General features: G+C 39.8%; 1 protein-coding gene across 1 annotated transcript in view; it reads right to left on the reverse strand.

Moving 5' to 3' along the window:
• Positions 1 to 2,495: 2,495 nt before the first annotated feature.
• Positions 2,496 to 12,249, reverse strand: part of SGCD (sarcoglycan delta) — a 360,172-nt gene continuing 350,418 nt past the window's right edge. Inside the window, exons 6-7 of the mRNA XM_028106674.2 lie at positions 4,040 to 4,163; positions 2,496 to 2,680 (exon numbers count right to left, since the gene is read on the reverse strand). Of these exons, the coding sequence (XP_027962475.1) occupies positions 2,507 to 2,680; positions 4,040 to 4,163 (298 nt within the window). The 3' untranslated portion in view covers positions 2,496 to 2,506. The remainder of the gene's footprint in view (positions 2,681 to 4,039; positions 4,164 to 12,249) is intronic.

A 12,249-nucleotide genomic window follows, 5' to 3' on the forward strand; every position in this document is an offset into this window, starting at 1 on the left:
CCTATTTGTGATCTGATTACCTTTAGGATTAACATCTGCAAGTGGGATCACATCATTCTTTTTTATTGGCATAAAATCCCCAAGGTGCTGATCTCAGACTTGCATATGATGATTAGAACAAAATCAGAGGAAAGAGGTTCAGGGAACCTTTTGTTTTCTTGTCATCCATAGATTATGTACTTGAGATGGCAAAATGCAAAGATGGTTTGTCTGCTTAAAAACATTTTGTGTTGAGGTATTTAGCCATGGAGGGCCTCATAGCTACTACTGTTTGTCTCAGTGACATGGGGTAGATGTTCCTCGTAGCCAAGGGGGGGCCTCTCCTATTTGGCAAAACACCATATGTAGTACCTGCAGATTCTGGTAGTATGATCCTACAGGATATAAATAATACCAAACCAGAGCAACTTGATACCTTCTTAGGGTTTTCCTTTTTAGACTTTACTGCTACAAACTAAGTAGTTATGTCCTTGAACAACTCAATTCTTCTACATGGGATACTGAGGAGGAGTGACTGGAGGGAGTATGGGGTCTGGAAGCCAGCAGGGCCGCTGGTCAGCCTAGGAAACCTCCCCTTCTCTGGTCCCCCCCTCTCCTAAGTGACTAAGTGACACACAGCTTGCTTTCATATCCTCTGTAGGCAAACCTCAGCCTGATGCTTGAGTGTCCTCTCAAAAATATCAAATCTCTTATTCATTTCCTATGACAAATCTTCCCCCACTTGTGAAGAAAAATTAAAACCTTGTTGAAGAAAACACAAATGCCATTCAGGCCTACAAATACGACCTCATTTAGGGTTGTGGGGCCGCTGCTTGCCAAATGGTGTCTGGGACTGTCTAAGCCGGTTATGCCTCCATTTGGGCTCCTGAGAGTCCACTTCTGTCAGCCACTTGGTTTGTCTACTAGCTTTTAAGAGGCCCACTCATGACTAAACCATTACCCTCCAATCACCCAAAATAAACTACAGTTGTAACAACAAGATAAATAGGATGTGCTTCTCCTTGCTGAGTGCATTGACTTAAGGCATAGGCACATTTCCCCCTCTTTGAACAGAGACGGTGTAATCCCCTGTCCCAGCACAAGAGCTGGCCAGGGTGACCCTGGAGCACGATGATGAAGGTGGACAGATGAGAGGTAGCTGATGGCGGGAATGAGGGAGCTGCTTCCACATATCAAGTAGTGGTGCTGCCGGGCCACGGGAGCACAGCGAGTCTGAGAAATACACGTGGCTCAATTTATATTAATTTCCAGTGACCATTTCCGGGGGCATGTATTTCACATCTGTGATTCTTGGGTCACCCCTCTTGGAGAAAACATAATGGTGGATTTAGGAATAGGAATATCCCAACTATATATATATATATATAAAAAAGATGGAAGCCAGAGTTTGTGCATGCCTTTAGAAATAAAAGGCGAGTCTCTAAATTACCTACCAATCCCGAGATACATAGAAAAATTAATTAGGTTTTCTATGCTCCTCTTAATTAGGTTTCTATCCCTAAATGGCTTCTCTTCAGGTGAGGGTTCCTCTCTTGAGGATTGATGGACTGAATTTTGACTGACCTGATCATTTGGGGCTGGAGTCTGCTGGATAAAGTCAGAAGTGAGGATGAGACCGATTCTGAGCCATTTTTTCCTTTAAACAGAGACACATCACCCATTTATTCTTTGCCTGTCAGGCCACCGAATAGCTTCCAGCCAACTGAGGAGCAGCTGTTACCCCGTTTTGTGCTGATTTACAACTCCTATTTTAACTATGGGATAATAGGTGATTTTTGAAGGAAGATAGCAGGAGTTGGGTGAGCAGTTCAAACTTTGCTGAACCTCATCCCCCACATTCATCCAACTACAAAAGCCCCAATACATTTGGCTATGAAGGCAGAACAGCCATTTTGTGTTCCTACAGCTGACTTCTATGGCACTGCCCCATCCCTCACTTGAAGAGGGGAGAGTGGGCCAGCCTTCCTAAAGCTAAAAATGGAAACGAAATGTCTATTTCAATATGAGGTCTCAGTGCTTGAGCGTGACTTGGAGATTCCCGCCATCACTGCCCTGTAATGACACTAAAGGGGAAGATAACGTGGCTCCTCAAACATATCGGTGAATATTCGGTAAGTGTCCAATACACTGTGTGATTTTTGAAGGGTTTGGGGAATATTGGGCTTGAATCAGTATTTTGATCTTAACATGTAGGTGGTGGGGTTGACATGGAAATGATGGCGGATATCACAGGGTCACCCATGGTTCCTTTTGTACTGAAACCTCATTTTATACAGAGGATATATATATTTATTTATATATTTATATATATTTATATCCACCCACACGCATACACACACACATACACACACACATGCACGCGCACACACACACGCATATGCGCGCGTGTGCACACACACATGGTCTTTGATAGGCTTTCTGTGTTCTAGTAAAAATAGCTGGCAGCCAGTATCTAAAGACAAAAACGGCCTTTATGCTGCCGACAATGTCCGCTATGGATGGTCTCTCAAAGGCAGACACTTGTGTTTATCTGACAAGTGGAACCAGTTCCTGCCTGGGACAGGAATAATCTCCCATTGGCGCAGACGCAGATCTCGAACACCTTCTGCCTCGTTCCTGTAGGCGTGTAGGATCCGTGAGGCAGTCTAGGTAGTTGGATTTTCGCAGCATCTAACTTAATCTAAAGAGAGTGAATAGGAAGGAAAGAGTAGTTAGAAGCTGCCATTTATTCTTTTGACATTCAGAGACAGGAGATGAATGAAATGAGCACCTACTATGTGTTGAGTATTCTAGGCACTGAGAACTCAGAGATGAACATGACAGATAAAGTCTCTACCCTCGTAGAAGCTTATATTCTACCAAGACAGTGTCACGCTGGTCTATATTAGCAAAAGTGTGCAAAGGTATATCAAGTAGAATATGAATTGAGTCCCAGAGTGAAATGCATTTGGAAATGCTCTTAACCATTTCTTTACTATGGGGCCCTCAGACCCTCAGCTAGGTCTGTGTGTATGGGAAGACTTCAAGAATATGCAGTACTTTCCAGTCTTAAATGACTGTTAAGATTATAATCAATTCCTCCAGAGGCTGGATTCTGAGAGCTATAATCTGCATAGGTAATGTAGTCACTATTTCTAAATGTGTGTGATTTGGAGTTTGTGGCTGTTTGAAGAGACCATTTTGATAAGTGAACGCTTTATCTGAAGAGCTCTTTTTTAAAAACAAATATAGCAAATGCCAAACCAATCAAAAGGTGGATTTGGTGCACACAAACAGGTGGAGATGGATAACCTCTAAGCAGATATGAAAAGTGGAATAGAGTTTTGCTTTAAAAAAAAATACAAAGCTTTTCCTCTATTTAAAAACTCTTAAATTGGAAGGTTCACTTCTGAATGTGATGAAGACATTTTTAAACCTTTGCGGTTTACTCCCACTTTCCTGGGATTTGGCTTACCATGTCTACCCAAGGGCAAGCGGCTATTCTGTTCACCAAAGTGGGGTTATGTTGGGTAGAAGAAGGAATATGTGCAGTCCTCCGTCCTCTCCTTGCCTACTCTACCCTATCTTAGTTCTGCCTTGTCCTGATTGGGGATAGCTGCTGGCTCCCACTACCCATTCTCAAAGTAGTTAACATACAATGTAAACTTTAAAAGTGACTATGAGTAAATTATGTTCAGCTTGAGCCAGATGCATGTGATATACAGCTTAATTAGGCTGGCTACCTAAATCTTGCTTTTGGGTGAGAGACAGAATTCAGAAACAGCATTCATTTTCATAGCCATGGGCATAATTCTGTCATTGTAGTATATGCTATTACCTCAGCACTTTACAAATAATGAGTCATCACTCTTACATGTTGTGGGTTAGGCTTATAACTGTGCTGTTCGACATATTTGTTCCGGACATAAAACCTTCTGATTGGCTCCTCTTGTTAGAAATGCAGGATCCACTTTGGTGCTAAGGGAGTCTGGGAAAGTTGTGGGGAAGGTTGGCTTGTTGGCGCTGTGTCTCTCTGGACCTACATCCGTCTCACCCCTACCTCTCCATCTTTGGACTCCAGCCTCAGCTCAGTTCTGCAGGTGGCTTCCATATTGCCGGCTTCTGCATTGATTTCGACTCCTTTGGGGGCCTCCATCACAAGAGACCGGGTCGGGGACTCCAACCTGAAATACCCACAAGGTGAAGATTAAAAACCTAATTTAATTTTTTTTTTTTTTTTTTTTTTTGGTAAATTTGAGAAGCAGTTGCTGCTCAGAGCATTGACACAAAATGGCATTTCAGTATTTGATCAGGAAATCTTTCCAGCTTTGCTTTACAAACCTGGTCAAGTTTTTCAGGGAGGAAGTAACCTATCGGGGCCTTATCTTCATTGCATATTGAAAAGATTGCTGGAAAGGTGTTCTAGGATCCTGGCTTCATTTTATCTTACACCTACTCAATTATTGCTTTATTGGTATAATTAGCCAAATTCTTACATAAGTTTTATTTTTGGAGTAAGGTGATCTCGAGTCTCAACTGCACTTTCTAAAACTGGTAGATATTCCTTCTACTTTGTCGAAAGAAGCAGAATCAGATAGAGTTTAAAAAAGGGACGTAGGAGTTAGGCAGGCCTGACTCAAGCCCTGGGAAGGCCACGCTGCAACCCTGGCAAGACTCTTCGTCCCTTTCCAAAAGTTCTCAAAGCCTCAGTTTTCTCATCTATAAAGGGCCTCAAATGGTGCTTGGAACATTGGAAATGCATTATATGTGTTAACTATTGCCATTACTGCTGTTACTATTGTTAGTATACCAGCAAATCATAAAGAAATTTCAGGCCTTACTCAACTGGTTGTCAAAAGAAGAGAGGAACAGATCATTGGTTGCTGGGGGATGGAGAGGGTAAAGGATTTGACGGCGAAGGGGCAGCATGAGAAGGAGAGGTTCTGGTGATAGAACTATTCTGTATCTTGACTGCAGTGCTGGTTACATGGCCCTCTGTGTTTGTGAAAACTCACATAACTGTACCCCCAAAGAGCGGATTTTCTTATATGTAATTAAAAAAGGAGAGAAGGTGAATCAGCTATACTCCATGTTAATTATGGCAAAACAGGCTAATACTCCTTAGAAAGATCTTTGCCTAATGCATTTAATGTGAAAAATGTTAACCATGCCCTGAATAGTCTTGATTTTAATATTATTGTCAAAGAGCCGTGGATGAAGATCCTTTTCTCTGTTCACAAAGGAGGTATCCTAACGTAGGAAGCACAGACTCAGCATGGCTCTCAAACGGCTCTGATTCAGACGAGTTTCCTGTGTTTTATTTGTGTGTCCCCAACTTCCAGATGCTTAGAACATGTTAACGAGGAACAACATCCTCTCTGCCAACTGCCGGCTCCCTGTTCTGCTTCCACCACTCCTTACCAACCCTCTTGGGTTTCAGTAAGTGGCAGGAAGAGCTGACCAGTAGGGACACCACCACTGAGCTACCCCAAGTCACCACTTGGCACCCCACAGGTGCCAAGAGACAGCTAGCTCTTCACACTTCTCCACTGGTGTCTGCATTTCCCCTGCAGTGACTCAACCAGAGTCCCAAAGAGGAACGACAGGTCTATAGTTCTGGTGAAAGACTGGCTTGAGCTTCTGCTGAAATCATTCTTTCCTTTCTGACCTCACCCCTTGTAATGGCAAAAATCCCTCTTCCCTACTGGCTCCTCACAAGACCTTCACCAAGGGGATGCTGAGCTGGGGTGGTTCTGCCTCTAATTATGCTTTACTTCATTTGCATGTGGTTCCTCTCACGAAACCATCAGTACAAGGGGGGAGGTTCTTGACACTGGAGCAATAGGGAGTGACGTCTGTGCAGTGTAGTCTTGCCTCGGACCTTCATCCAACTCAGTTCAGCTCCTCCCATGCTCTTGATCCTCTCACTTTTGAAACATGAGGTTGCTTTTGTGCTATTTCCTTTGTTTCTCTCCCATGAAGTCTGGCTGGCTTACACAGTTTATCCTGCATTTTCTAACATCTTCAGTTTTTACTCAGGTGGATACCTCTCCGCTTATGGTGTAAGTTTCCCTTCCGGTAAGATTTCTGCTCAGCTCCAACTTTGTTCACCTTCTTCTCAATGGTGCTGCTGTGTCATCCACCCTGCCCAGGTGACAGTCCTCATGCCATTTTCTCTTTCCCCTTCTTCCCTCTCTCATTTGACCAGTTAACTTACAACCTCGCCCTACTCAGTGTACTCACTCATCTCCAACCTGAACTGTTCGAGTGCCTCACACATTTCGTCTCTCATTCTTCCTTTTTGCCCATGTACTTCACACAGGAGTCTGTTTCCTGAAGTACATTGGGAATATGTCCGTTCTCTTCTCAGTAGGTGATGGACACTGCACCAGGTGCTTTATATGGACTATCTCATTTAATCCTCACAAAAGTCCTATGACTGCAGTACTCTCTTAGTCGTGATTGTGCCCACATGGACACAAAGGTAAGAGACTTGCCCAGTGTTGTACATCTAGTAAAAGGGCAGAGGCAAGCTTTGAACCCAGGTTTAGCCAGTATGTTATCTACTACATCTTATCACTTCCAGAAAAATTGGACTTCTTCCCTATCATATCTTCACACTGTTCTTTGCACTTAAAGGCCACCTTTTTATGGAATTAGTGCCTGTATTTCCAAAACCAGTATCTGTCAATAAGGGTAGGGTGTCAGTACTGCGTATGGCTCAGTGATGCAGACTTCCCAGTACGCAATATTTCTCAAACTCTAACTGACATCAGTAACATCAAATTCAGGATAGGGTGAATGTGTCCATACTGGGTATGTAGCACTCACACTGAATGATTCATACAGAAAGAGAGCTGGGGTAAAAAAAGAGCTTGACGTAGAAAAAAATGTATGGAGCTAGGAGAACTTTATCAGATGAAGCACTGGCATTTCAGACGGGCATTAGAATTCACTTACTCTTGTTCACTTCTGTGGGCTCTGAGATCAGCAGGAGGGCTCCAGGGCCAGAGAAGTAGCTTCAGAATGACTGCTGTCTTTTTCCCCCTCTCAGCCTTGGAAGTACTAAGTTGCTGAGAAAGGGAGCTACTCTGAAACTGTCTGCTATTGTGAAAAGCTACAATAAGGTAGAAATGACAATTTCCTGGAAGTAGAGACAAAAAGGTAACTGTTTCCCAGCCTATCTTAATGTCTTTTGCTGTTAGGCAGGCTTAATAGTTTGTTAAGATAGATATTCCTTACTGTTAATTTTCATCTTCCCATTGTGGAAAAAAGCTCCTACAAGAGCCCCGTGGGGCCTGCACAGAGCAGGAGGAATGCTCCTGTGATGTCAACTTCTGACCCTAGATAACCAGTCACAGCACAATGGCTAAAATGGCCTTGAGCAAGAAAAAAAATGTGAGGAGGCTCCCTTCTGATGGAGGGCAGCTGAGGGTCCTGCTGGCTCTTGGCAAGGAATACTGCTTCCATTAGAAGAGAGTGCAGCCCTCTTACGGCAGGACTGAAAAAGACTCAGAATGGAATAATGACCAGGCAGGGAGGCCCTGGGGTTGGGCCAGGTCCTCAGCAAGAGTTCTCGAAGGTGAGCATCAGGATCCCCTGGAGGGCTTGTTAAAACACAGACTGCTGGCCTCGACCCCAGAGTTTGGATACAGTAGATCCAGAGTGGGGCCTAAACACTTGCACTTGTGGCAGGCTGAAGCTGCTGGTTCTGGAACCACACTTTGAGAACCACTGTTCTAAAGCAAAGGTCATAAGCTCACGTGCCCACAAAGACGAGACAGGTGCTGTAAATTAGTGACGCATAAGGAAGCTGTGAGGAAAACAGTCTCGGACAATAATACATGGCAAGTGATGGAAATGCTTTCTACAGGGGGCAGCTTCTATTCTAAATTTGGCTGATTACTGATGACCTTAGTCATGTCCCGAGCTCCTTTTCCTCTTCCCACCATTTCCTTTCCTCAAGAGTAACTACTATTATGAATTTTGTGTTGACTGTTTTCTTGCTTCCCTTTATAATACCACTACAGGTTTGCCTCCTCATACAATACATTGTTTACCGTTGTGTGTTTTTGAACTTGATGTATAGAACAATCAGTCCTACTTAGGTATTCTCCAGTGACTTTCCCACCTCAACATTATATTCCTGAGATGCCTCCATGCTGTAGCACATAGCTGTAATTTATTCAGTCTCGTTGGCATTCTCTATTGTGATTTGTCCATCCCTCTGTTGGACATGTGGGTTGCTTCCAGGTTTTTGTTTCCATAAACAGTACATCTATGCATATTCTGCATGTGGTTCCTGGTACAAACGTAATTTTCTTTAGGATGCATATGTGAAGAGCAGGATTGTTGGCTCCTAGGGTATGTGTAACTACAGCTTTATTAGATATAAGTTGTGCACAGGAGTGTATTGTATACAGTTCCCACTAGTATTATACAGAGTTCTGGTCATTCTACTCTCTTGCTAGCATTTGATAATATTTTAGTATGAAATGAGTGTGAAATGGGATGCTATTGTCTTTTAAATTTGCATTTCCCAGATTAGTAATAGAGTTAAGCATCTTTTCATTTGTTTGTAAACCATTTGGGATTCTCTTTCAGTGAAATGTCTTTTGGCCATTTTAATTGTTTTTATTGTTGTTATTTTGTGTGTGTGAATTTTAATAGTACTTTATATTCTGAAAAATAATTATTTAGCAGTTCTATGTGCTTACAATTTCCTTTTCGAGTCTGTGGTTGTGTCTTTTCACTCTGTGCTTAGCCTCTTATCAAGAATGAAGTTTTACATTTTAATGGTGAAAAATTTATGATCTTTTCTCTAGTGTTTGTGTTTTCTGTGTCTTATTTGAGCAATCCTTCTATACATTGAGGTCATAAAGATATAATATACTGTTTTCATGACTTTCAAGTTTTGCTTTTTCATTAAATCTCTAATTCATCAGGTATTACTTTTTGTGTATGATCTGAGGTTGGGGTCGAAACAGATGCGGATGCACAATCTCATCATACATTGAAAAGTCCTTATTTGGCTCCATCATATGGTAGTGCCATAGACCTATGGGTCTCTTTGGGGGCTTTCTAGTCTGTTTCACTATTCTATTTGTCTATCCCTGTGACAATAAGTAGTTATTTTAGCTTCCTTATTACAGTTTTAAAAGACTTTTAAAGTCTTTTATTTCATAAGGCAAATCCTCTTACACCGATCTTCATGAATGTCTTAGCTTTTTCTCCACATCCTTGCCAACAGTTGTTATTTATTGTCTTTTTGATTCTAGCCATTTTGATATGTGTAAGGTGATATCTCATTGTGGTTTTGATTCACATTTCACTGATGATTAGTGATGCTGAGTATTTCTCACATGACTGTTGACCATCTGTATATCTTCTTTGGAATAATGTTCATTCAGGTCCTCTGCTCATTTTTTAAATTGGATTATTTTGGGTTTGTTTTTTGGTATTGAGTTGTATAAGTTATTTATATATTTTAGATATTAACCTCTTATCAGATATATAATTCGCAAATATCTTCTCGCACTCAGTAAGTTGCCTTTTCATTTTGTTGATGGTTTCCTTTTCTGTACAAAAGTTTTTTAGTTTGACATAGTCCCAATAGTTTCATTTTTGCTTTTGTTTCTTTGGCGTTGAGGAGACATAGCTAGAAAAATGTCAGTAAAGGTGATTTCAAGAAAATTACTGCTTATGTTTTCTAGGATTTTTATGGTTTCATGTCTCACATTTAGGTCTTCTATCTATTTTGAGTTTATTTTTGTGTATGGTGTAAGAAAGTGGTTTAGCTCATTATTGTGCATAAAACTGTCCAGTTTCCTCAGCACCATTTATTAAAAAGACTGTCTTTTCCCCATTGTATATTCTTGCCTCCTTTGTCATAGATTAATTGACCATGTAAATATGGGTTTATTTCTGGGCTCTCTATTCTGTTCCATTGATCTATGTGTCTATTTTTGTGTCAGTACCATACTGTTTTGAATACTACAGGTTTGTAGTGTATTTTGAAATTTGGAATTATGATGCTTACAGCTTTGTTGTTCTTAAGATTGTTTTGAATATTTAGGGTCTTTTGTGATTCCATACAATTTTTAGAATTATTTCTTTTAGTTCTGCAAAAAATGCTGTTGGTATTTTCAAATGGATTACACCAAAACCAAATCTGTAGATTGCTTTGGATAGTATGGACATTTTAACAATATTAATTCTTCCAATCCATGAGCATAGTATGTCTTTCTGTTTATGTCATGTTTAATTTCTTTTATCAGTGTTTTACAGTTTTCAGAGTATAGTTTTCACCTCCTTGGTTAAGTTGATTCTTAGATTTTTTTGGGGGGGGCACAATTGTAAATGGAATTGTTAATTTCTCTTCTAAGAGGGCACATTCTGCATGGAGCACTGGGTGTTATGCACAAACAATGAATCATGGAACACTACATCAAAAACTAATGATGTAATGTATGGTGATTAACATAACAATAAAAAAGTATTAAAATAAAATAAAATAAAATAAATACAAAAAAGGCACTAGATTTCTGTATATTAATTTTGTATCCTGAAACTTTATTGAATTTGTTTTGTGCTTCTAGTAGTTTTTTTGGTAGAGTCTTTAGGGTTTTCTATGTACAGTTTCATGTCATTTGCAAATCATACAATTTTTTCTTTTTTTTTTTTACAATATGGATGCATTATATTTCTTTTTCTTATCTGACCACTTCTGCTAGAACTTCTAGTACTATATTCAATAAAAGTGGTGAGAGTGGACATCCTTGTTTTTTTCCTGATCTTGGAGGAAAAGCTCTTAGTTGTTCACCACTGAGGATAGTATTAGCTGTGGGTTTTTAATATATGGCCCTTATTATGGTGAGATATGTTCCTTCTAAAACCACTTCACTGACAGTTTTTATCAGGAACAGACGTTCAATTTTGTCACATGTTTTTCTCCATCTATTGGGATAAGATGATTTTTCTTCTTTGTTTTATTGATGTAGTGTATCACATTGACTGATTTGTGAATACTGAATCATCCTTGCATCCCCAGAAATAAATCTCACTTGATCATGATGAATTATCCTTTTAACATACTATTGAACGTGGATTGCTAATATTTCGTTCAGGATTTTTGCATCTGTGTTCATCAGGGATTTTGGCCTGTAGTTTTTTTGTTTGTTTTTGTTTTTGTTTTGTTGTTGCAGTGTCTTTGTCTGTTTGGTATTCAGGGTAATGCTGGCCTTATAAAGTGTATTTGGAAGATTTCCTTCCTCTTCTGTTTCTTGAAATAGTTTGAGGAGAATGGGTATTAACTTTTCTTTAAATGTTTCATAGAATTCACCTTGTGAATCCGTCTAGTTCTGGACTTTGGTTTGTTGGGAATTTTTTGATTACTGATACAATTTCATTTCGTTCAGCTTTTCTATTTCTTCCTGTTCAGTTTTGGAAGATTGTATTTTTCTAGCAATTTATCCATTTTTTTCCAGGTTGTCCAATTTGTTGGCATATAATAATTTTTCACAGTAGTCTCATAATCCTGTGTATTTCTGTGGTTTTGTTACTTCTGTTTCATTTCTGATTTCTTTTGTGTCCTTTTTTTCTTGATGAGTTTAGCTAAAGGTTTATCAATTTTGTTTTTCAGTCTCTGTTTCATTTATTTCTGCTCTCATCTCTATTATTTCCTTCCTTCTACTAACCTTGAGCTTTGTTCTTTTTTCTAAATAGTTCAGGTGTAGGGTTATATTGTTTGAGGCTTTTATTTCTTGAGGTTGGCTTGTATCACTATAAATTTCCCACTTAGAACTTCTGCTGTGTCCCAAAGATTTTGGAGCATTGTGTTTTCATTTTCATTTGTCTCCATGTATTTTTGATTTCCTCTTTGATTTCTTCATTGACCCACTGGCTGTTTGGTAGCATGTTGTTTAGCTTCCATATGTTTGTATTTTTTCAAGTTGTTTGTTGTGATTGATTTCTAGTTTTATACTCGAAATTGTGACCAAAAAAGATGAATGCTAGAATTTCAATGTTCTTAAATTTATGGAGGCTTGTTTTGTGGCGTAACATGTGATCTATCCTGGAGAATATTCTATATGTACTTGAAAAGAACATGTGTTGTTTTTGGATGGGATGTTCTGTAAATAGCTGTTAAGTCCATCTCATCTAATGTGTCATTCAGACACTGTTTCCTTCTTGATTTTCTGCCTGGATGATTTATCCATTGATTATAAGTGGGGGTGTTAAAGTGCCCTACTGTCAATTTCTCCCTTTATG

The sequence above is a fragment of the Eumetopias jubatus genome, unplaced genomic scaffold (assembly GCF_037043125.1).
Source record: "Eumetopias jubatus isolate StellerSeaLion01/CBP00866 unplaced genomic scaffold, mEumJub1_p1.0 scaffold_5, whole genome shotgun sequence".
In the NCBI taxonomy this organism is placed as follows: Eukaryota; Metazoa; Chordata; class Mammalia; order Carnivora; family Otariidae; genus Eumetopias; species Eumetopias jubatus.